The sequence below is a fragment of the Barbus barbus genome, assembly GCF_936440315.1.
Source record: "Barbus barbus genome assembly, chromosome: 40".
Lineage (NCBI taxonomy): Eukaryota > Metazoa > Chordata > Actinopteri > Cypriniformes > Cyprinidae > Barbus > Barbus barbus.
Genome location: NC_136718.1, coordinates 19,058,649 through 19,084,523, shown reverse-complemented (window position 1 = coordinate 19,084,523; position 25,875 = coordinate 19,058,649). Strand labels below are relative to the sequence as shown.

Below are 25,875 nucleotides of genomic sequence, written 5' to 3'. Positions count from 1 at the left end.
ACACACATTATAATGGCCGTCTCCTGGTGCCATGGCAACGCAGCATCCCGAGTACACCCACCTCCTCCTCCAAAATCAAACCCGGCGCCTGGATTTGGCAGCTCGGAGAGATGCACACACTCGCGCAGACAAACCCACACCCACGTTTTCAGACAGTGAAGTATGCACAAGCCGTCCCGGACATCTGAAAGCACAAAAGCACATTAAGTGTCACTTCTCCCCTCCCAGAGCATTAGGCATGTTAAAAAGACACGGCAAATTGCAAGCCTACACGCTCTTTGTCAAAGATAGAGGAGCAAAGAGAGAGAGGGAGGCTGAGTCAAAACCAAGTGACAGGCTGAATGAGTGTGGTGTGAAAAGTAAAAATAACAACCCTCAGATTTGCAGACGTACAGTGAGATTTATAACTGTAGGATTGATCAACCATAGTAGGTTCTGTTAGTCTATGTGTAAATGCAACAAAAATGGTAATTTAACATCAAAAAAGGCATTTGCCTGTCCATCAGTGCTTTCTGCTAAGTAAAAAAACACTTTGAGAGGCATAAGAGGACTTATTCTGGAATTATACATGTATAAGGTTTGAACGTTGTTGGCTTGTGACAGTAATGACAGCTTTAGTCACTTGATATCTGATCAGCTTGTCTGGAATTAGAAGACACTGATGGCTCTTTCAGGGAGAGTGATGTTATGAAACTGTTCAGCACCAAGGACAGCAGCTAAAATCAGCAGTGATGCTCATGCAGCCTGTGTGAAACTGAAGCACACTTAAAAGTCAAAGGGATATATTACCATATTCAATACTAAAGACTAGAGTAATGGCTACTGAAAATTCAGCTTTGCATCATGGAATAAATTACATTTTTAAAAAACTGTTGTTTTATATTATTATAATATTGCACAATATTACTGTTTTCACTGCATTTTTGCTCAAATGAGCATGAGGGATTTCTTGTAAAAGCATTTGAAAAACCTTACCAACCCACACTTTTATATGTTGTTCACTGGGAAATTTAAAAAATGAAAAGAAAGTTATGGAGATTACAGATCGTTAATTCACCATCGTGTCGTTCCAAATCCATGCCTTTTTCTTTCCTCCAAGGAACACAGAAGAAGATCTATTGGAGAATGTCCAGTGCTCTCTTTTTCATAATGAGGACTGTCAAACTGCAAAAATGTGAAATATTCCCCTCTTTTATAGTTCTGAAATCTCATTTATACTCATTTTTTGTGCCAGATTTAACTTCATGGTATCAAACGTCATTGGTGTGTCTTGTCGTAGACATCAAATCTAGTGTGACACATTTTAATGCAACATTTGTAAATTGAATGAGATTTGAAAACTCTGGCAGAGAAGACTTTCAGCAAATAATGATTTAAATTTTCTGCCTTTTTATGCAAAGTTTTGCTTCAGTTTTACTGTATGGCTTCAGGCTCCTTTTTATCACTTTTAATTTATTTTTCCTCATTTTTGGAGTTATTATTATGCTGTATATATTTTTGTATGTGTTATGTAATTGTACAGCACTTTGCATCAACCCGTTGTTTTTTAATGTGTTTTAACTGTTATTTTGATTTGACACGAGGGTGATTTATCTAGTGAATATTTCTCATAAATTCATTTTATTTTTGTTTATTGGTTCGTTAATTATTGATATGTTCTCAGAATAGGGTTCTTGTCTACAGAGTTTCTGCCAAATTAATAAACATCAATCTTTGTGGTTGTCCTCATATTTTCCCAGCTAACTACTATGCACTGTCTTTCTCTTCTAGATGCTCTCAAAGGGATCGTTGCGAGCGGGCAAACGAGCCATACCGTTTCGCTGCCACGCTGAACCAGTGTGTGAAAGCCACAGTGTACCCGGACAGCATCGCAGTGTCTGAACCCAGCGTACCGGTGAGACCATTTATAACCTTTACTCACAAGAACACAAACACCTTAACAACCTCGAGGTTATGTTGACTGAAATATAGGAGCACGGATTCCTTCTAGCGAGAAAAATTAGCATGAATTAGTTTTCAGTGCGATGTCTAGATAAACAGTTTTGGGTTTTGGAAAGCGTGCGCTGTGTGGGAGGGCTTGAGCAGCGAGATATCTGGAAACAGAGGCCTTTGGGAAAGGTATATGTGTGGGTGAGATGCCAAATAAGCGTGTGGGCCGGAGTAGGAGTTGCGTTCAAGAAGACAGAGACATCGATTCAGGGCTAAGACTTTTGTTTTGGACAGTATTTTTAGTTTTACCCTTCTTATTCATGCAAAAAGTACTATCTCAGGCATACCAGGAAGTATGAAGATATTCACCTTGGTTAAACTTCTCTAGGAAGCCAGGAAAAAAAATTGTGATGTCCAGATAATTGATAGAGTTCCTGTATCACAGCTACCTGATTAAGATAATGAGGCGTCCGGCTCTAAATTAGATGTTTCTGTCATGCCGTAGCGCTCGACAACATGACAACAGGGTCACCGCTGTTCGACGCATTGTACGATGAAGGGAAAGCATCACCATGACAACAAAACCCATCCACACGGGCACCGGAGGAGCATGAAAAGCAACAAAAACAATCAAATTACCTTTATTAGAAATACTAGCAACAATTAGCACTCCCTGCACATCGGCAGCCGCGACGAGAAATGAAAAAAGCGCAATGAAAGGAGCAAAGGCAAAACATAGAGACACCAATCACACCTCGTCATTGTTGTTATGGTCAGACAATGCTTTATAGCAAAACAATGCCTTGTCTCGATGTTTGAATACAGCTTGTGTATCTACAACAAATAACAAGACAGATAATTAGCAATTCTGTAGCTATCGCTCTCAGTGAACTAGCCTAAAGAGTGCAGAACTGAGCATTCTTGTGGTTTTGAAGTAATTAGATGGCATATAGACATTGGAAATTTCAAAGGAGAGGGCAAAAGTCAATGAGATGGTCCGAACGTAACCTCAGAACTATTGAAAACGATGTGGTAAAAGCAAAAAAGTTGTCCACGCAATCATAACAAATGTCACAGCAATAATTGTCCTCTTTTTCAGTGGCGAGAAGACCAGCCTGCATGTGAAATTTGTGTATTTATAGCCTGTGAGCTCCGTCCTGTGTGTCACCGGTCCCCCAGAGAATGACTTCAGAGGGCCATGTGTGCTTTGAGAAGATGTGCGAGAGCATTCGTGTGAAATACAGGAGATGTAGTTCAAATATAGAGAAGGAACGGATGGATTGTTAAATGCCCTCTTTGAGCAGGAGTCTTTATAAGGTTAAGTCTGTAATGATGGCTGGAGTTTTTGCTGTGTGAGACCATCTGGTGCGTGCTGCAGAATTAATTTTCCCCATGTGAGAAGATTTGATCAGAAATAAATAGCTTCTTTCAGAGCCATAGCTTGATGGATAGCACTCGTGGTTCTGACGTGGTTTTCGTTCGAATACTCATCCTACCCCCTCTCTATTCTTTATATACATGTATTTTTTTTCTATATATACACATTATAAAATTAATTCTTACAGAAAATAATGTACAAAGTAATATTAATATGAATAGAGAATAATTGTTAAAATCACAATAAAATAATTATAAATCATAAATGTACTTTTAATACACCAATAATATTAGCATAATAAAATAAAATATTAATGTCAGCTAATTAAAATAAAGTATTGATTAAATTTAATGTATTGTAAAGTACATATTACTATATATTTTTATAATTATTTCTAATAATAAAACTAATATGTCTATAATGCTAATGTATATAATGCTAATATAAATATCAAATATTATAAATGAATAAAAAATAAAATTATTGAAAAATATTTTAGTCAATATTGCTGGGACCCCACATTCAGGAGTTTTCAAAATAAAAAATATTGTTTATGTGAACTAATGTCTGTATTTTATATCTATATCTAGATAAATATTTTTTTAAGCCCAGACTGTATTTTGTTCTATCCACCATAAGGAAACCTGAAGAGAAACAAAAATATGGCTCTCAGAATAAAGTAATTCTGACTGTTTTGATTTATTTGTTTTGTTTTGAAAACTCCTGTTCTAATCTGATATTTTTTCTCCGTCTAGCTACTGGTGAAAGTGACAGATGTTCCAGATCTTTCCGCTGGAATCACATGCTCCTTCGGGAACCTGACGGAGGTTGAGGGCAGAGTGGATGGGAATCAGATTCTCTGCACTTCTCCCGCTGCTAAAGATGTTCCCATCATCCCCACAGATCAAGGTATTTATTCAAACGAGACTATTCAAACTAAAACTCCATATTGCCGCATTATTTTATACCCCCATAGATTTACTCCTGATATCTCCTGCTCTCCATTTACTCAACTTTCCCTATCAATTGGCATCTCTTTTGTTTTTTCTTTATCCATCCATCTACCTGTTCCCCTCAGGGAGGTGATCTCTATTCTCTTGTATAGATGCTCTATTAATAGACCCTCCCAGTAGCCTTGCTTCCTGATGAGTGCTTCATTCAGCAGTGCCGCCTGCTCTCACACTCGAGCCGCACCATTGATCCCACCGGCCACGTACAACCGCGGCTCTAATGAGCCTACACCGACCCCGGGTCGGCTCCAGGGCTACAGGCGTGCTCTCAGACACACTTACGCCCATTAGAGGTGACGAGCCCTCTGCCCTCTCCCTACCCATAATAGCTGCAGGGAGGGAGTTCTTCCCAAACGCTGATCAACAATCGGGTTTAGAGTCATCTGTGGTTATGAATTTAATCGGAGTGCAGGAAACCAAAAGTAGAGGATCCAGTTCCGTGAAAAACCGCATGGTGTAACTGTATATGTGACTACAGAGGTATCGTTTAAGTATTCACTTTGTTGGCGACGCTTATACAGCAAGATTACACTGATTTTTTTTAAAAGCTAACATTCATCTGCGGGCAAATTCCTACGTGTGCTTTAAGTCTAACCTCTGTTGGGAAGCAGATGGCCGCATATGCGGCAGAAGTTGGTTGTGATTATCTGAATCACAATAATACCCTCCCAGCTCACAGTAAATGACAGCTCTGTTTACCCACAACCCCCGTGCTCTTGTTGGGGGGAGCATTATCCAATCAGTGGCCTCCCTCAGGTAAATGTCATCTAGTCCCCCAGTGCCTCATATTTGCCACGTCTCTCTTGACTGAATCGGGACTCGATAGGAACATATGAGCATCGATCATGTGTGGAAATACCCGCTCATTGAGTGGTGGGTGTGACCAATTCTATTCCTAATTTATTTCCAGTAGCTGCAAGGCATGAGACGGTTGAGTGTTTGGGAATTGCGTGCCAGTTATTGTCCTATGCATATGTGCCAAAAACATGTTTAAAAAGCCAACTTTTACCCTTCAGTCCCTTCATCCCTGTTACGAGGCGCGGAAACAGGTGCGAAGGAGGGAAGAGGAGAGGAAGTGGTGCTTTCGGGTCACGGCTGACTCCCACACACTATGCTAGCTGAATCGCTGCCTGTTTGGGACGGCGCTTGTGCTTATTTGAGTATGAAGGAGCTGGCCGCTTATCGAGCGCGAGCGTTTGGTCTGAACGCCAATCGGCATTCTCCGCGCAGCCATCCTGCCAAACGGGATTGGCCTGGCTGGTGTTCTGCTGCGCTGCCAGCCGCTCCTCCGCCATTACATCGGCGCTGCCGCCTGCAGGCCTGTTTCACATTAACAGCAGGGCTCAGCTGTGTTCTGTGTGACAATAGCATGTCTCCACAAAAAAAAGCACCAAATATGCTCATATCGGTTTGGATGCCATGCACTGCAGAGCTGCTCGAGGCTCCGCTTGACTGTGAGAATACGATGTGAGGAATGCCAAGTATTAATCAGAAGACAGCTTGAGCATGAAGTAAGCTGAAAAAAGGGTGGCAAACCAAACACAACAGAATGCGATGTGACAGAAATGTTCTCATCTTTTTCTCTCTTGCTCTCTTTTCAGACTGGTCGGGTGTCGAGCTCAGACTGAACTCGAAGGAAACGGGTCAGATGCTAATTAGCACAGAGGTGAAGTTCTACAACTGCAGCGTGCACCAGCTGTGAGTATACACACTTCATTTAACTCATTTCCAGAGCTAAGAAAACTGCATGTGAGAACTCGTTAATTTCTCAATCATTTCCACTCGATGGGTTCATTTGAGCAAAAAAGGCTCAAATGTCCATCTTTACAGGTTTTTCTTTTGAGAAAATACATCAGGAATTTCTCATGTCTCAGATAAAGCTCAGATTTCAGAGCCTTAGAACATTTCTTGTCATTTAATGATTTCATGGCTCTATTTTTATAGCTCTTTTTGATACAGTACCGTTCAAAAGTCTTATGCTCGCTACAGTGGCATTTATTTGATCAAAATACAGTAAAAACATGATAAAAAAAAAATTCAGAACCCTTTGCTGAATGGAAAGTTTAATAGAATAGAATAGAAGAACTTTTGTAACACTGTAAATGTATCTAATGCTATTTTAATTCAATTTAGTGCTTCCTGGATTCCATTTTCTTGCCCAAACTTTTGAATGGTAGTATAGCTCTTTTTTCAATGAAGTGAAAATTATCGGAATTTTATAGGAATTATCGGAAAAATATTTGAGGATATTGAGGAGTTGATATTTAAACACAACACTAAATGCAAGTTTGCTAAAATTGGCTCCTGGGTAACGTTATCTAATAGACCATACAGTCTATAACACCAGCAGAAAGGGAATGTTTTTTTCAGAGGGGAAGAGCAAGTAGTTTTTATCCAAAATTATAATTAGGATTAATAATCATTTTTATTAAAGATTTTCAAGATAAACATTTATATTCTTGGGATAGCATTCACAAGAGAATCTGTCACAAAAAGTCATTAGAAAATAAATAGTATCTGGTTGAATTGTTCGACACTATTGTTTTTGATTGCATAACTGTTGATTAGTGAATGTTGTTCAGCTTTACGACTCAATCGGAAATTGTTTTGCTGATACATAATGAGATATACGATATGTCATATCATCTACCCAGGGGTGCGTTGCTGTGATATTTGTCTTTATGATGTTTTCGTCCCACATACACAGCCCTGCTGATATTTCTCTCACTTCCTGTGTCGTAGAGTATCAGCGTTGTGTCACAGCGCTCAGCCATCTCACTCCGCACACTGTGAATGTGTCAAAAGTGTTATGCAACATGGAAAAACTGTGAATGTTTCGGGCCCACGGGCGTTTGATAATATTCAAAGAGTTTATCAAGGCTGCGTCTGGCGCTGCACCAGATTCTCGCGGCGAATTTGAACTCTCCAAATCGTTTTTTGCAGGACGCCAGTGTCACATCCCAGGCTGCACTTTTCTGGGACTGGCGAGGGCCTCGTGGCTATAAAAAGCATCCATTATGGCAAATGCCGGCTGATTGCTTGACATTTCTCAAGTGTCGAGGCTGAGATGTCTGAATTGCTGAATCTAAGTGTGCTGTGGGTTTGGCGCTCCGGCTGGAGGCATCGCTGTCTGTCACAGTTCAATTCCACTTCATCTGCTGTGATGGCTGATCAGAGAGGAGCGAATTCGACTGCATCTCGACTCTCCAGGAGGCCTGCTGATAAACAACCGCTTGTGTCTTAGCAAGCTTTGTGTCTTTGTTCACGCCGCGCCTCCAAACTCCCCTCTTGTGCGTGTTTATGTGTGTTTTAGCGTATATTCGTAGCCTCTCATGTGCATTCGTAACCACATCTCATAAGCGTGCCTTCTGCGGAGAACAGATGCTGCTCGATGCAGGAGATCACAGAGCCCTCCAGTAGCTGGAAGCTTTCTAAAAGGCTCAGGAAGAGGCAGCTTCCGAGGGCACTGATTGGCTGGCGCCGAAAGACTCGCCCCCTCCCCGTTTCCGTCGCTTCCTTGCTCTCTCACGGCCGTGTCGCCCAAGCATATGACAGATCTGGAACTAATCAAACAAACTCTCTGTATCCAATCCCTCTGAACACGCACCCCTCGCGTGTGAAAGACCTCACACCGAGCTCCGTTGGTGCTCTGTGCCAGTGCCACAGGGGATTATGGGTAGTCTGAGGCAGAATGGCCCCTCCTTGTGTGTTCAACCTGGCTCAGTTTTTGGCACGGTTTTCCTCCCACACTCCCTTTCACTTCAAATGTTGTAAAATGTTATAATTTATCTTGAGTTCCCAATATAGTGATTAAGTACACCGTGGTATATTGCGTGATTTATACACGAATCTCACCCGTCCAATCGGGTTGGCCCATCTGAACCCAGTGGCCCAATGGCAAGGCGGCTCTGATGAATATTTTAGCATAATCCTGCTGCATAATTTAGCCATCAAGCAGAAAACACAAACTATTGGACACCAAAGTGCTGTAGAGGTTTACATCTCCAAGATTCCTCAACATCAAATATATGACATGTTCGTCTACAAATAGAACAAGGCCTGCTCGCCCTATCGTGGCTTTACTTCTGAATTGGAGGGACTGATGTAAGTGTTTTATTGGAAGGTGTGCTCTTTCTCATAAGCTGTGCTCATCTGCATATAAATGATGAACAGAAAGCTTTCCGCTGCAGGCACGCACATGGATACATGCAAACACACATGCTCATAATGTATGGCCATATTCTCTTATGGTCTGCCTGCTGCATATTGGAATACTGATTATACAGCTAAATAGAGATGGCGCACAGGAAGTGAAGCGATACAGGGATCACAACCCCAGTTTATCTCAATTTTGGCCTTAAATGAAACACTTAACCTCATGTTGCTCCCATGAGATGGTGCTCGCAATTAACGTACCGTGAATTGCTGAATAACAACCAAAAAAAATAAAAACAGCTGTGCGTTCAAACACTTGTCAAATTGAATAATTGCCAGTTTCCCTTAAGTTGACTGTTAATGTCTTTATATGAGTTTCAAATACCATGTGATGATCCATGCTTAATTAAAAATGCATTTGATTGTTCTAAACCAGTTTAAACTCTTTTGGTGTGAAAAACCATTTCAGATTATTTTATTCCATCTTGGCTTTTTGTTGTTATTCAGATGTTGAAATCAGAGTCATAAGTTCTGTATTGGGTGTAATACAAAGTGTTTTTGGTGCACAAAATGTTTCAAAATATCTTGTACTTTTATTTATATAAGATGTGTATATATTAATCTTCAACAGTTGTCTCAGATATTCAACATTTTCCAGTATTCAGAATAATATAAATATAGCATTATACTTGCAGGATATAAATATTACAAATAATATATAATATTATACTTTTCTGTAAATATATTTTTATTTATTTAATTTTTGGTAACACTTTATTTTAAGGTATCCTTGTTATACATGTTACATGTACTTATATTATAATTTACAATAAATTATGCATAATTACATGCAAGTAACGCTAAACCAAACCCTAACTATATAGTAAGTGCATGTAGTTGATTAATATTTATCAGTACTTAAACGTATAATTACACTGTAACAAGGACACCTTATTTTTTATTTAACCGTTTTCTGTACCGTTTTGGGCTACAGTTAACACAAGTATATTGATATCATAAAAGGCTAAACTAATTTCTTTGTTTAGCTGCACTGGACTTGTACTGCTCTAAATGACTCTCTGCTAAATGTACATTTAACCTATAGACTAGACTTAAACTATACTAGACTAGGACTATAAAACACAATTACTTTTGTTAACTATTATAATACTTGGCATCACAATTATTGCAATTAGAATTAGATAGCAAAGTCCATTCCATATTCACTCAGGCAGTCCACTGTCTCACTCACAGACAATATAGTCCTAATGCAAATCATATGTCGCGGCATGACTATATGTCTTAATAAAGTGTGTATGTCTCAGTTCCAAAGTGATAATTGCACATCTGAGCTCTAACCTTTGCAGAGCCGCAGTACATCTGTATGTGGGTTTCAGTGGCACAGCACTATCCAACGGCACATGCAAATTTCCGCAGCACACTTTTAATTTATTCAGCATTAAGCCGCAAAGGTCAAGGACACAGCAGTGCTGGTCTCAAAGGCACAACCTGCTCCCCATTGCTAATCTAAAACCCAGAGCTACGTTTTATGCTGACTACTTTCCCAGTACCCTCAAAAAAGGGCTTTGGATCATAAATCAGGGACATCATGAGAGTGGTAATAATACTTTATTCTGTCTCTCTCTCTCTCGCACGCTCTTTCCATCTGTTTAGGTGTCTTTCCTGTGTGACCAGTTCCTTTCGCTGCCACTGGTGCAAGTACAGAAACCTCTGCACCCACGACCCCTCCAGCTGCTCTTTCCAGGAGGGACGCGTCAACGCCTCAGAGGTACTACACACACAAACACACACACTGTGTGTTGAGGTTAGAGTCTCTCAGTAGCAAATCTACAGGATCACAACCCTCTGGGGAAGAGCTTCCAATAATAGCTGCTGAAAAGTGTGTGTAAAGTCGACGGTCGCCTCGCTAGAGAGCGTGTGGGTGTGGGTGTTTGCAGGTGTTCAGCTGATCAATGTGCTACATTACACCCTGTCAGGTGGTAAACACACTTGCTTACCATCTCACAGCGAGCAATTAGCAGTCGATATCCAGAATATTCTCCCTCACAGCACACAGACTTTCCACTTATTCACACACAGCCATATGCACAAAATAAACACACACACTTACTGTACACAGGCAAAAGCTCTTTACGGTGCACCATCACTCATAGTGTGTGTGTGTGTGTGTGTGTGTGTGTGCGTACATGTGCAGGCTTGCATGTGTATAAGTGTATGTTTGTGTATCTTTGTGTGTTTTTAACCTTATACTTTAGCGAGAAAATTGCTGTCCTACAAGTTTTTTTAGAAGTTTTTTTTATTTATTTGTTTATTTTTCATTTTAACTTTAAAAATGTATACAATTTTAATATATAATTAAGACTAAACAAAACATTTATTTTTTATTCATTTCAATTCAAATATATTTTCATTAATAACTTTAAGTGTATATTGTGACGAGTCGGCTGCCTCCCCCCTGTCCATCATCACCACCCCGTCCCTTATTCGCCGCCCTTCACCAGGCTCCCGACGGGAGTGGGTGTGTGAGAGAGAGGAGGGGCGCTGAAACAGCCAGGGCTGGCGGCGTGTGATGAGGCGCACCTGACGTGAATGGAGCCTCATCACCGCCGCCGTTTAAACGCCGAGCGCGCCTCTCCTCGAGAGACCGGTCTCTTCCCGTGCATGCACGCTGGTGTCCTCGTGGGCCCAGGAAGGGAGCGTAGAGGGAACTACCTGCCGCCGTCAGAGACGCGAGCGGCCGGACCCGCAGTCCGGCCGACACTGCACCCGCGATACGGCCGTCGGGCAAGGACGCCGGGCCGTGGAATCCCGTCGAGCACCCGGGGATGAAGGAGTTGGACGAAGCCGCCATAGAAGCCGCCGTCACCCGCGCCCCGGGACCTCCAGACGGGAGCGCGTGCGGCCGCCGGACTCCGCCCCTTACCTGGACCCTTCCCTCCTGAACACTGCCCTCCTGCACAGCCCCGCAGCACGACGAGGACACCAGATCCCCGTTTATTTTGGACACTTTTCCCCCTTTGGACACTTTATTTTGATATATTGTTTAATAAAAACCTCTCCGAGGCTTGACGCCACGCCCACTGTGTCTGTCGTTGGCTCCTCCCGCCACAATATATATAAATGAAGCAACCTGTTTGTGTTTACACAAATTAAGTTATTCTTTTAAGTGAAAGACGCAACATTTTTAAATAATGTTGCCTTCGTAACTTATTTCTATAGATAGATAGATAGATAGATAGATAGATAGATCAAATTAAGTTTTACTTAAGTGAAAGATGCAACATTTATTTAATTGTTGCCTTTATATTTTATTTTATTATTGTATTTTCATTTTATCTTATTTTTCAACAGGAGTACATTCCTGTGCTTGTCTACTTACACAGCGTATGTTTCTGGTCTTACTGTTTGGGTTTCGCTTAATTTGTGTGTGTGTGTGTGTGTGTGTGTGTGTGTGCGTTTTTGTGACAAATAAATTTGTATAATGACACAAGTATGACACAGGTATTACAAGGTGAAGGTGACTTTTCAGGACGTTGACCCATGTCCCCACTTTTCAAAACGCTTATAAATCATACAGAGTGAGGTTTTTTTTGGGAAAGTTGAAATGCACCGTCTCCTGTGAGGGCTAAGTTTAGGTGTAGGGTAGGTGTAGGGCAATAGCACATACAGTGTGTAAAGAATAAAAACCATTACGCCTATGGGATGTCCCCACTTTTCACAAAAACAAACGTGTGTGTGTGTGTGTGTGGTATTAGAGAGACACTAGGGATGCCTCTCACGGGCTGACCTACTAGCGTACATCACCTCCACTCACAGCTTTTAGCGAGTAACACGTCAACGTGCTTTTAAAGAGCACCTAAGGTTTCGCTGTGTGTGTGTGTGAGAGAGAGCATAGGGAGCAAGTGTCAAGCTGAAGTGTGTGCATTTCTTTGTGCACTGTATGTTTCTATAAGGCTTTATCAATTTAGCTTTCATGATCTCTACTGAGTACACTTGGGTGATTTAGGATTTTATGTGTTTGCATGTGTTTGTCTTGACTACCAGTTCACCTCTCGCTCCCTTTCACTCCTTTAGGACTGTCCTCAACTGGTCCGCTCTGAGGAGATCCTGATTCCGGCAGGGGAGGTGAAGCCCATCACACTGAAAGCCCGGAACCTTCCACAACCTCAGTCGGGTCAGCGCGGCTACGAGTGTGTATTACACATACAAGGAGTCAGTCACAGAGTCACGGCGCTCAGATTCAACAGCTCCAGTGTGCAGTGCCAGAACAGCTCGGTATGTGTTTGGGTTTGCATGGCAAAGGTCATAATGAAATCTCAGTTATTTCTCTTAGACATCAATAAGATTTTATTGAAAACAAATTAAGACTTATCCTTAAGTCTCGTGCTTTTCTCTCATGAGACAGAGTCCAGAGTTTCATTAGAGATCTCAACAGTGTCTCAAAATGTGCTCAGATTTGTTAGGATACAGCATCTAGTGAATAATGGAAAGTGCAAGATGTTTGTATTACCTTAATCATTTCTCATAAAATTCTTCCAAGACCAAATTATCTGAACTATACTTACCAGATTTGTAAGTATAGTTCAGATAATTTGGTTTTGTAGCTCCATGCTGTAAGAAAAAATCCTGAATTTCAGAAGAGATCTCAAAAGTCTCAAATTGAGCACATATTTGCCAAGATAATAAGACATTGGATTCTTTCTAAACCTAAAAGAACAGAATCCTGAAATGAACACAGCCAAGGTATATTTTACCTTTCTACCTCCACCTTTCACTCTGTCAGTCATTATCTTTCAAGCGAACACACACACACACACACAATGTAAGTAGAGATGAAGGCGATTAGAGCTCAGTGTCCAAGCTGTGGAAAATAGGAGTGTTGAAAGTCCTCCTTATTCCTCAGACTGATGATGCAAGTCTGAAGTAACTCAATAAGAGCACTAATACAGTCAAACCTCCTCTCTTTCCCTCTCTTTTTGTCTCTCATGTTATTTGCTTGTATACTTTGCCGTTTATTCGTTCACTTTTTGGCTGCATGTTGTAATCAATAATTGACACAGGCAAAGACTAAATCCAATAAACAATTTAATAAACTTTACATTATCTCAGCGTTTGCACTGTCAGGAAAATTTTGTAAGCTCTTTCGATCTCTCCGTCTATCTCTGCAGTATCTGTATGAAGGGATGAGAATCAGTGAGCTGCCGGTGGATTTCTCCGTGGTGTGGAATGGAAACTTCATCATTGACAATCCTGAGAACATCAAAGGTAATAATGTGTTTTTAAACCAAAACTCTATAACCTATCTAATCCTCCCAGAAGCATTTTGCCATAAATAAAATTTGAGGTGATTGATTGGACTGATTATTATTCATTCCATGTTTTTATATAAAAAAATGAAAGTCTGAAGCTACTTTTCTCATGCTCAGCAAAACCTTTTAAGCATCACGGTTGTGCTGAACTTCATGATTTCATCAGTCTTGATACGTTTATGATCAATACCCTCTACTAAACTGTCAGATAGGTCAACCTAAGTCAGAAAACTTTATAAAAACTTTTACCAAAGAGCATTCATTTAAAAACACTTCATTAATTTCTGCATGTATCCCACAGTGCACCTGTATAAGTGTGGCGCTCAGAGGGACAGCTGCGGCGTGTGTTTGAAAGCCGAGAGGAAGTTCCAGTGTGGTTGGTGCAGTATGGAGGGCCGCTGTACCCTACGCCAGCACTGTCCCATGTCCAACCCCTACACCAGCCGCTGGCTTCACCTCGCCAGCACAAACGTCAAGTGCACCAACCCTCGAATCACTGAGGTGGGTCACATGTACTATACAGGACTCATTCTGTTTTTCTGTGATACTTGATTTCATTTAGGGCACATATGGCAGAAATATATCTAAAGAGATCATGTACAGTCAGCTGGCCACTTTCCAAAAATATCTGAATGCTGAATGCCACAACTGACCAATCAGAGTAAAGTGTTCCAGGGATCTGTAAAATTATATATGCGTTTGTGTGTGTGTATATATATATATATATAATGCAGCTTTGGTGAGCATTTTAACCCCAAACTTTTTTAATGTATAAACCTGTAACTTATAAACTTTTTTATATATATACACATTTTATTTAAAAATGCTTTTCTGATGAAAGTATACAATACAAATATGCATTTAACATCATTCATAACTCAGACAAATGAACACATACATACACAAGAGTTATGTGGAAGAGTCTCCATCAGCTCATATTTCTACTCTGTAGTCTGACTGAGCTCTTTATTGATGCTGCTATTCATAGACTCTCAGAGAAAGGTGAGCTATGTGTATAGTGAGTAATATCTCTCTCTCTCTCTCTCTCTCTCTCTCTCAGCTTCTCTGCCACTCTCATCGTCAATCATACTGCCAATGCTGCCAATATCTCACGTTTTCTTGTAATTAACACAATGTTGGAACGTTGATGGCATACTGTGAGATGTGTGTGTGTGTGTGTGTGTGTGTGTGTGTCTGCTGGGAGACTGAGGGAAGACATGGTGTTTAATTAGTTTAGGTAACGCACCAGTGCTCTGTGTTTAAACTACCTGATTCATGGAATTCATTGATTCGTGTGGCTGTTTGCAGTCTGCATATCACAAGCTGTTGCCCCATGTGCACACCAGCCAATTAAAAAGTAAAGGTTATGACTTCCTGTTGTCTGTTTTCATTTAGGATGAATGGGCAAATTAAGGTTATAAACGGCTTCTGTTTTTTGTTGATGGAGAGTGTTAAAAATAGCATTATTTATTGGTGTATTGAAACATACACATCCTGGTCTGTGTGTGTGTGTGTGTGTGTGTGTGTGTGTGCATGTTTATGTGGTTTATGAGGACACAAATTTGTATAATGACATGGGTATGACAGAGGTATTACAATATGAAGGTGGTTTATGAGGACACTGCCCATGTCCCCGTAATTCAAAAGGCTTAAAAAACATACTAAATGGTGTTTTTTTGAAAATCTAAAAATGCACAAAGTCTCCTATGAGGGCTAAGTTTAGGTGTAGGGTTGGTGTAGGGCAATAGCACACACAGTTTGTTCAGTATAAAAACCATTACGCCTATGGAGAGTCCCCATAAACCACAAAAACCAACATGTGTGTGTGTGTGTGTGTATTTGTGTACTTATACCTTAAACTGAAGGCTTTTATTTAGGGTTTATTTTAGACTTTTAACTTATTTTGTTAAATATCACTGTTTTCTCTGTTATCGCTGTTGTATTTCATTTTGTTTTATTTTTTAAATTTGAAGTTTATTTTAAATACTTGTTTATTTGTCTCTACCATATTTTGTGAAAAAATTCAAAATATGTCTTTATATGTCTAAAAATACTAGATTTTGTTTACTAAGCTGAAGTTAAGAAATTAACTTAAATGCCAAATGTTTAATCATCCCTCTGTCATAAAAATGTAAAATTAAAATATATTAGTACTACACTTACAGTATATGGCTCTCTACATCAATATTGAATATTTTAATGGCTTTGCAATGCAAGTATCATAACAAAGTATGTGAAGAGATTAATATGCTACTACTGTATGTGCATGCTCTCATAGGACAGTCGTAAAACCCAGCACTCAATTTTATGAAATATGTAGTATTTATATAATATATAGTGACCCTGATTAACGGTTGACGACTCAAAACATTTTTACACCCACCAATAAAAAACGAGCACTGCATTTTGTGTTTCAGACACATGCAATTGCCAAGACCACATTACAAAGCAGTGGAGCAGTTCCTTCAAAGCAAATTAGTATGAATATTTTTAATTCATCCATTTTTAATCTGTTCTTTCCAAGTTGTTCATTTCCATTTTTACTTCTACCAGTCTCACTAACGCACATAAATGTAAAAATGTCCTTTAGAGCAGTCGTTTCCACGGTCATCTTTTGTTCTTAATTTAGTTATGTTATTTTCTGTTTTTGTCTGAATATAGACATTCGTAAGCTGATTTGTGCAAATACATAGACATTAGCGAGATCTGCCTACAAGAAAATGACAGTCATGACTGATGAACGCTTCTATTAAGCAGCACTCTATCCCTCCTCTAAAGACTTATTAATATTAATGAGGCTTAAGTCCTCAGTGAAAGCCGAGGGTTCGGCATCAAATGAATGTGGAGGAAAGTCAGGCACTTGAAGCTGGTCTTGACGTGGCTCTTTGCTTCAGATGGTCTCTGAGCCTCTCCTTAGTAGCTCAGTCACGGAAAAGGACGGTGTCAGTTCGTACTTCACAGAACTGATCTTGGATCAGCCGTGAAGAACTTTTTGAATTTTCATATCAGTATTGATGTTTTGGTTTTGAGTTGTTTTTGAGTAATTGATTTCTTTTTATAAATACAACATTTAACATTTAAATACACACAATATAGCGTAATATACAGACTAGACTATATGAAAAATATTTGTAAAAATTTTCATTAATTTGGTTTTCATAATATTTTATTAAATTACTTTTTTTTTTTTTTTTTTTTTGGATGGGGTTGGGGTCAGCGAATGTCACGGGCCCCTTAGAAATGCAGTTGCAACCAGCCATGAGTTTGTTTCAAAAAATATGGCCTAAATACACACACACACACCCCGACACTGTTAGGGAGAGACCGTCCACGATGAAAATCATCATGAATAAATGATACTGAGCCTGATAGAACCTTCTCTCCCATCAGACCTACAACACTTGTCTAGTACGAGACAGCCTTTCCACAAAGTCACATGTCTATTTACAGAAGAGCATTCAGCTCGACTCACTCAACCACAAACCACTTTCAAGTGACTCGTTCCTTTCTTTCCTTGCTTAAACACTCGCTTGCTTGGCCGAAGTTCAAAACCAAGGCCCCTTTTCTTTTTTCCCCTCTTTTCAGGCTTTATCGCAGCCAACCACGGGGACATTTAAGAGCAAATAAAGTGTTTAGTGTGCAGTTTATGCAGCAAGAAACAACTCATAAGCTGAGTTTTATCAAGCCCATAAATCGCATCTCGGTGTGAATTTGGGACCTGCTTGGATCAGCTGAAAAGACTCCAATCCTGGTAACAAATCACACTTTTCGTCCTCCTGCTGCACACTTTCATTAGAGCTTCCTAATTATACACAGCAATTGAGTGCGTGAAAACCCTCCGAGGACAGGAAATACATCCCCGTTTAGACCTGAACATGCTGGTGTTAAGCATTAGCTTTTCTGCATTACTTAACGAAAGAAGAACACATTTACTTTTTTTAATCTGCAAGAGGACATGATGCCAGGTGCACTTTGGGTAAAGAGCATCCAGGCAGGGCTACAGCTTAAAAAAAAAAAAAAGCATGCATTAAGAATGAAGAGACTTCCTGTTTGTCCCTGAGCCACTCTTAAGACATGACACTGGCCCGTGGCTGGGAGTGTGTCTGTGTGCATGTGTCCGTATAACTCGAAGCCAAACAAACCCGTGAGAACTCTGAAGATCTTCTCAAGAAGTTCACGTTCTCATTCCGAGGCTGGAATCCAGACAGTCACTTTTGTAATGATGGTGAAATTGCAATCGGGTACAAATTGTAGCTCTGGAACCAGTAGCTGTGTGGCGAAGGAGGCCGTCTGCTTGGTCAAACAAGGCAGCGCTTTCACCTCCGAGTGGGCGGACGAGACTTTGAAGTATTGAGTCAGTGCGAGAGATATTTATGCTCTATGAATAAAGCCCATTTGATGTCTGTAATGGCTAGACAGAACAGCACCACGCTCGGGATGAAGCTGGAATCTGACGCCTAGACTATTATCACATGTGCTGATGAGATTTAATCTACAGATGAAAGCACTACCGCCAGTGTATACGCCACCATGCTTTCATTTATTTACTTGATTGTTTTATTATTTAGAGCATAAATAATAAGGATACATCTGTAAGGATGTATCTATGTAATCTGTAAAGAAGATGTGAATCTGTTTGGAGTTGAATAGTGGTACTGCTTTCTACGGTGCACAGTATATAATGCATAATAGTTTTAAATATTAATACTATGGAGTGTGCATAAATGTTTCAAATACACAATCTCACAATGTTTTATGTAGATGATGTCCTAGTTGTATATATTTTTTTTAATTATAAAATTTTTATATTATATTGTCTTATTATATTTTTATTATCAGATTTATATCATTCTTTTTTATTTATTTTGTAATATTTTATTTAAAAATATTATAATGTAGTTTTATAAGAAATAAAGATGTCCTTTTATCTAATTTTTACATTTCAATAAGAAACACAAGCCAAATATGCAGTATACAACAGAAGTAATATAAAAGTTGGATTTTATTTTTTTATGTATACTTATTTGATCAGACTGCTGAAATCTTTTACATAAGAGTATATTAAAAATACTGAATAAATATTTTTTAATCTTTTATGAAGTTAAGTATTTGTAACAGTATGCAGTATGCATAAAGGAAACTGGTACACTATACATTGCATACATATATATATGTGAACCTGGACCACAATACCAGTCCTAAGGGTCAGTTTTGTGAAATTGAGATTTATACATCTGTATAAATTAGCTTTCCATTGATGTATGTTTTGTTAGGACAGGATAATATTTGGCCGAGATACAACTATTTTAAAATCTGGAATCTGAGGGTGCAAAAATCTAAATATTGAGAAAATCACCTATAAAGTTCTCCAAATTAAGTTCTTAGCAATGCATATTACTAATCAAAAATTAAATTTTGATATATTTACAGTAGGAAATTTACAAATATATTCATGGAGCATGATCTTCACATAATATCCTAATGATTTTTGGCATAAAAGAAAAATTTATCATGTTGACCCATACAATGTATTGCTGGCAATTGCTACAAAATAAACCTGTGCTACTTATGACTGGTTTTGTGGTCCAGGGTCACATATGACTTTTATTTTTATTTGCCATTCTGATCATACCCACAATGTGTTCTGGTAGCAGGTCTGTATTATTTCAGCAGTTTATTTAGTTTTCTGTAGTTAGTTTGTCTTAGATATAGTCAGTCTGATGCTGACTCGTACCGATATGGATATATTTAGCATTCCATTCTTCCTCTTATTGTCCCAGTCCTGTGTTCGCAAGAAGCATCCTAACTGATTAATGTCCACTAAACTCTCACCAATACTGCACTTCCGCAGCACACTGCTCTCAGATCAGTAAATAGGCTCACTTAGAAGATGCTCTTACTTTGATCATGTTGGTTTTACTTCCACATGACTGCACACAAATGGTTTATTGATTGCGTATGTAGTGGCTGTACTGTGCATGTGGCCTTCTGTCTGTCGCCCTGTCTCTCTCTCTCTCTGCCTCTCTCTCTCAGTGATATTTGGATCTGGAGAGGGTCCAGGGCTGAGCATCTCTTGGGCTTTAACAGCCCAGAAGGCTTTTTGGCACCCAGAGCCAAGGTCATGCTGGGTGACCATATTGTATTTTATGAGAGGGTGGGCTGCTCCGAGGGCTAAAATAGCCTCATGTTAGATTTATTGCCTGTGGCAACAGCATGCAGATCTGCTGCAGTCTTGACGAGAGAATTGTAATGTACTATGCAACTTTAATAGGATAGGAAGTTGCCACAATGAGTTTTACTGATATCTAATTCGGAGCTATTAAAGCGAAACACAATGCAAGGAACAATTATCTTTAAAAGGCTTCCTTTTAAAAGGTCCATTTGGAGACCTTTAACTAGTTGAGGCTTATGCGTGTTAAATTTCTTAATTATGTCTCTGTGTTATGCAGATATATATTTGTGTCTTTCCTGGTGTTTTGTATTAAAACATTTCAAGTGTTCAATCTTTAAAGGGATAGTTCACACAAAAATGAAACTTCTGCCATAATTTACTCACCCTCATGTCATTCCAAACTTGCATGAGTTATAGTTATACTAGCATTCAAAAAATTAAGTATGAAAATTAATACTTTTGTTTACCACAGATGCATTAAATTTATTAAAAGTGACAGTACATGCATTTATAATATAGCAGAATATTTTTATTTTAAATAAATGCTGTTATTTTTACTTTCTATTCAGAATAGTGAAAAAAAGTATCACAGTTTACAAAAAAATTAAAAATGAAGCAGCACAACTATTTTCAACATTTATACTAAAAAGTTTTTTAGTTTTTTTAATACCGATTCAAAAGATTTCTGAAGTATCATGTGACACTGAAAACTAGCATAATAGCTACTGAACACTCAGTTTTGCTATTACAGAAAAAAATACATTTTAAAATAGATTAAGATTAAAAAAAAGTTATTTTGGTTACACTTTATTTTAAGGTGTCCTTGTTAAAGTGTAATTATACATTTAATTACTGAGTAATATTAATTAACTACATGTACTTACTATATGGGTAGGGTTAGGATTAGGGTTTGGTTTTGGGTTACTTGCATGTATTTATGCATAATTAATTGTTGTTACACATTACATGTACTTACTTTTATAATAAAGACTTAAAATAAAGTGTTACTGTTATTTTAAATTAGAATCATATTTCACAGTATCAAATAAATGCAGCCTTGGTGAGCATAAGAAACTAATTTGAAAATTTGAAAAAAAAAAAAGATCAACCCCAAACTTGTGAATGGTGGTGTGCAATATATCTTTACTTTATTCTAAAATATTCACGTTTTTCCAAAACAATGACTGATTGAATGATTCACTAAATGAATCAATTACTGAATGACTCTTGCTCTCTTGTTTCAGGTGACCCCAGTGGCCGGACCACCAGAAGGGGGCACCAGAGTGACCATCCATGGCGTGAACCTGGGCCTGTCCTTCTCAGACATGGTCAACAATGTTCAGGTAGCAGGAGTCCAGTGCACCCCACAGGAGAACGGCTACATCATCGCTGAACAGTGAGTGACTGTAGAGCTGTAAAACTCTATTCATGCTGTTCAAGTGAGATTAGAATGGGAAAAAATGGTTTAGCTTATCTTAAATCTTTCTCAAAATAGCAAGAGCTGGAAAAGATAATGTCCTACATTACACATACTGAGAAGCTGTTTCATGGGGAAAAAACACCTCGGGTTTTCATCCGCTTCACTTTAAAGCACAGCAGGATTGAGTCCATTAAACACACACAGGATCCAATGAACACTGCTTTGATGTCACAAGCGTAAAGCGACCAATCAGGGCTAAGTATGAAAGGCAGGGTTGGTCATGGCCTTCTCCTTTATGCTCTATTGAGTCTGTCTTATCTGACAGAAACATCTTAACAATGGCAGGGAAACATTTCTATCTGAAAGGCTGGTTGTCAGCAGTGACCAGGGATATTGTGAAGCAGAAACAAGCCCTAATTAGAGTCCAGACAGACCTGAGTTGGTCTCTGTCTACAGTAGATCCCATTTTTCAACATCTGTTTGTGTTTATCCCTGCGATTGTGTCATTGACTCTGTCTGTAAATATCCTTAAGCCAGGATTTCATCATTAATATTAAACCTCCTGGGGGAAAAATTCAGCTAGAGGAGCTAAAACGTGATGATTTGTAGTAGTAGTTTTTGCTAGGACATGCAGAAAAATGGCTGCACTAAGCTTTTTTTGTCTAATTTTATTTTTTACCAACCATTTGACTAAAAAAGAAATTGGGTTAAAAGGTGAAATGTGTAATTTCTGCACACTAGCATTACAGAATTGCAAGATAATGTTTGTTTTCAAGCAGGTTTCCTTTAAACACTCCCCTCATCTTTGATTGGCCAGACAAACAGCCCCAAATTTACGTCATTGGTTGAGCTGTTGCTGTGTCAAGCTTGTCAGAATTCTTAAACAAATTTTTATGTTTTGAAATCTCCACAGTGTTTAGGCTTTGAAGAACTCAACCTACAGGTTTAGTTATAGTTGTCGCTGTATATTAAACTGTAATAGAAGAAAGTATATTAACATCAAAATAATTTCATCTTTAAATTACCCAGGATGTATTTAGTGCCCTTTATTCTTCACGCAATATTAAACCTACACTCCTCATGATCCATCGCTCTTTGTCCTCACCTGGTACGTGTCAGAACTGACATCTAGCTGCATATTATTAAGATACTATTATAGTTTTTATTAATATTTTGAATTAATTTATATTTTATGTTTCTATTTTTATTTTAGTTAACGTTTTAGTAATGTGTTGTTTTTATTTATTTTTTTTAAATGCCTAAATAAAATTAATTGAAACTATATGAAAATGGGAACTATAAGAAATAAAAATAAATTTAAAGTTTTTTAATTAATATAATTCATTTTATTTCAGTTATAGTATAAGTAACAATTTTTTCTTAATGGTTTTAAATTTAGTTTAAATTTAGACTATAATAACCCTGCTGCAATACAACACTGTATCCTGCCATCTTTATTCTTGAGAGAAACAGACGGCAGCATTAACCATGTCCATTTCAACAGAATGTGATATGTGATTCTACGTTGCATTAAAACTTATCCTGAATTTACTGTACACAGACATTCTGACATTCTGCATTTACCGTATACCATCATGTTGTAAGGGTGTATAAATAGCATGTAGCATCTGCGTTCAGGTGGAGTATGTCTCCACAGCGCCTCTCTTTGCCGCTGAGGTGGGGACAGACGGAGCGAGGGGGGAAACGTGTGGTAATTGAAATGCATGGCGTGCTGCCGGCTGTAGGAGGGAGATTTGTCAGCCCTTCTCTCTTCTGACAGCAGTTTAATCCGAGCGGGACGAAGCCGAGCCGAGTGGGAGTGGATTCATTTGTATGGTGCGGCGAAGGGGTGTCATGAGGAAATGGAGAATGCGCCATTGGACCCCATCAAACCCACAAATGCCACGTATCTGTGTTTTAACAGTTCTGTGTGGTCGTTTTGTACAAAAAGTGTACACATTAAGATGCCCAAGTTTGCTGTAGATTATCTTTTGCCATTTTTTAAATGAGTATCATAACTTATGTCAAAGTATGTTCACAATCTTGTACTAGGTTGCGGTCAAATTAGCAAAATTTCACAAGAAAAAATGTCCATTGTTCATTGTCAATGGTGCAGCAATGGATGAAGCACAGCTCACAGAGAAGTCACTTTCAAATCAACTTTCTGTTGCTCAACACAGCAAATTCATGTGACCAAATATAACCTGTTACAAAATTTAGGATTCTCACACAAAATTCCCAATTAATGACTGGATTTTCAAGGTAAATCTGACTGCACCTTTACGTGGCTACTTTTGAATGGCTAGCAGTGGAGAAAGGTGTTTTTTCGTCCACAAAATGGTGTAATAATAGCATCTGCCTGCTAATTTCCGAAGCCCACCAGCCAAACTTGCACCACGCAGCAGCAATGATTGAGCATCCAAACTTGCTTCCCAACTTTAATTGCCTTAGAAGTGAAAGTCCTCCACTCAGTGTGATTGAGAGGGCATAATGTGTGCTGAGAACAGCTGTGAATGCTGTCTGCCGAGCCTGTCAGACTCACCGCAGGAAGCCACATCACGCCCACAATCACGTAGTCTGCGCCGCATGCGTTCCGACAGTTATCCCTGATGATGCGAACACTCGATATCAACCAAACATCGATTGCAGTGCGCCCTCCCCCGCGTGCTTTCAACTCAGATTTGAATTCTCATGTCGGTTTCATATTTACTTCATTTGATGGCCAGTCAGTGGGCTCAGTGTTTTTATTATGTCATTTGATCTGGCCACCCATCCGTGAAGCCGATACCTGATCAGTCCGTATGATGTAGCAACATCGAACTGCTCCCTGATCAGAGTGCATGATAACGCTGTATTGATTTGTGCTGGGCGTCAGTCACTGGCTTGCCGTATATGCATGTTTCTTCAACTTCAGGCACTTAAATATCCCAGGGGTTGATTATTTATTTATTTATTTATTTTAAATTAAAACATCATTTAAATTTGCTAATTTTGGAAAGTTTTTACATTTTATTTATATATATATATATATATATATATATATATATATATATATATATATATATATATATATATATATATATATATATATATATATATATATATATATATATATATATATATACATACTGTATATAAAACTCTCCAAAAGTTGCAAATTTAAATGATGTGAAAAAGTTATTTGTATATTTAGGATGCATAAAATACTAGCTATAAAATACAGTAACAAGCCAAACAAGTCTGCCATTTTATTTCATGGTGGAAATTACGATTTAAGAAAAGGAAAATGATAAAGATGACAGATTTCTCTGGAGATGCATACATGTCCGCTATTGGACTACTAGGTTAGTGGACAAATTAAATAAACCAGTATGGAAAATGTGTTTTAAGAGAAGTTATTTCCCAAAAGAACACTCATAGAGCCTGCAGGAACATATGGTTTTGTTGCTACAAAAGCGTGGCATGTCTATGCATCGGCATTCCCGTAGGGTGCTCTTGTCAATTCAGCTAATGGAATGTGTGCGCTAAAGCAATCAAGGAACCAAAGCAAAAACTACATTGAGATCAAGAGGAAATCAATGGAGAGAGAGGAAGAGTCGCATACTGATCACTCAGCAGGACTGGAGTCGACTTCCAGTGCTTTGGTTCCTCACTCTAGAGTCAGTCTGGAAATGTTGCTTTGTAAACCAGATCATGGGGATTGAGTGAACCTGGATCTCTTTGTACAGAAGTTATGAGACGGTGGCATCCATCCATTTAGGCAACTTTCATTTAAACCATGGTTGAAAATGTAATTTATCTTTGTGTATTTCTTCTTTTTCAGGATTGTGTGTGAGATGGATCCAGCTCCCACTGACAGTAAACCCGGCCCGGTTCATTTGTGTGTAGGGGAGTGTAAGCCGGAGCTCCAGACGCGCTCTTCTCAACTCTATTCCTTTGTGGTAAGACCTTGGGCTCTGCTACATCTGAATAATGCATTGAGGTAGTGGTGAACCTGGCCATTGTTTTGGTTTTATTAAACTGGGCTTTACTTGGTCCATTGAAGAGAACTTACGGGTCACTGTGATGTTATGCGTTTGGATAGGTGAACCTTGCTGAGGTTGTTTTGTTCTCAGAAGCGCTTTAACGGCGAAAATGTCAAATCACAGAAAGTGACTCAGAGCTCAACATTCTGTACTTCAGCTGTTTAAATAGCCACTCTTAAGGAACAAAGACTTCCTTCTGTACCAATTCATATGGCATGAAGTCCATATCTTCATTAGTCATCCATTTTAAATATACTTTATTGAATTTGAGTTTGACAGCTCTAAAATACATTGTCATATTTTCCTCCCTTTTCTAGTTTGAAAACTCGTCCTTTTCTCAAATACAAAAACGTTGTACTTTAAGAGTGCATGTCCTTAATGTGTAAGCAAATTTGACCCAAACCAGTACTATATTTATAATATATTTACATTTTAGTAGCATGATTGTTTGTATCT

The 25,875-nt window shown here is 38.8% G+C and overlaps 1 protein-coding gene across 1 annotated transcript in view; it reads left to right on the top strand.

The window, feature by feature from the left end:
• LOC306859678 (plexin-A2-like) overlaps positions 1 to 25,875 on the top strand; it is a 187,396-nt gene that overhangs the window by 116,043 nt on the left and 45,478 nt on the right. The window contains exons 6-14 of the mRNA XM_079400847.1: positions 1,771 to 1,894; positions 4,063 to 4,216; positions 5,919 to 6,015; positions 10,147 to 10,261; positions 12,568 to 12,768; positions 13,662 to 13,758; positions 14,104 to 14,303; positions 21,219 to 21,370; positions 25,218 to 25,335. Of these exons, the coding sequence (XP_079256973.1) occupies positions 1,771 to 1,894; positions 4,063 to 4,216; positions 5,919 to 6,015; positions 10,147 to 10,261; positions 12,568 to 12,768; positions 13,662 to 13,758; positions 14,104 to 14,303; positions 21,219 to 21,370; positions 25,218 to 25,335 (1,258 nt within the window). The remainder of the gene's footprint in view (positions 1 to 1,770; positions 1,895 to 4,062; positions 4,217 to 5,918; positions 6,016 to 10,146; positions 10,262 to 12,567; positions 12,769 to 13,661; positions 13,759 to 14,103; positions 14,304 to 21,218; positions 21,371 to 25,217; positions 25,336 to 25,875) is intronic.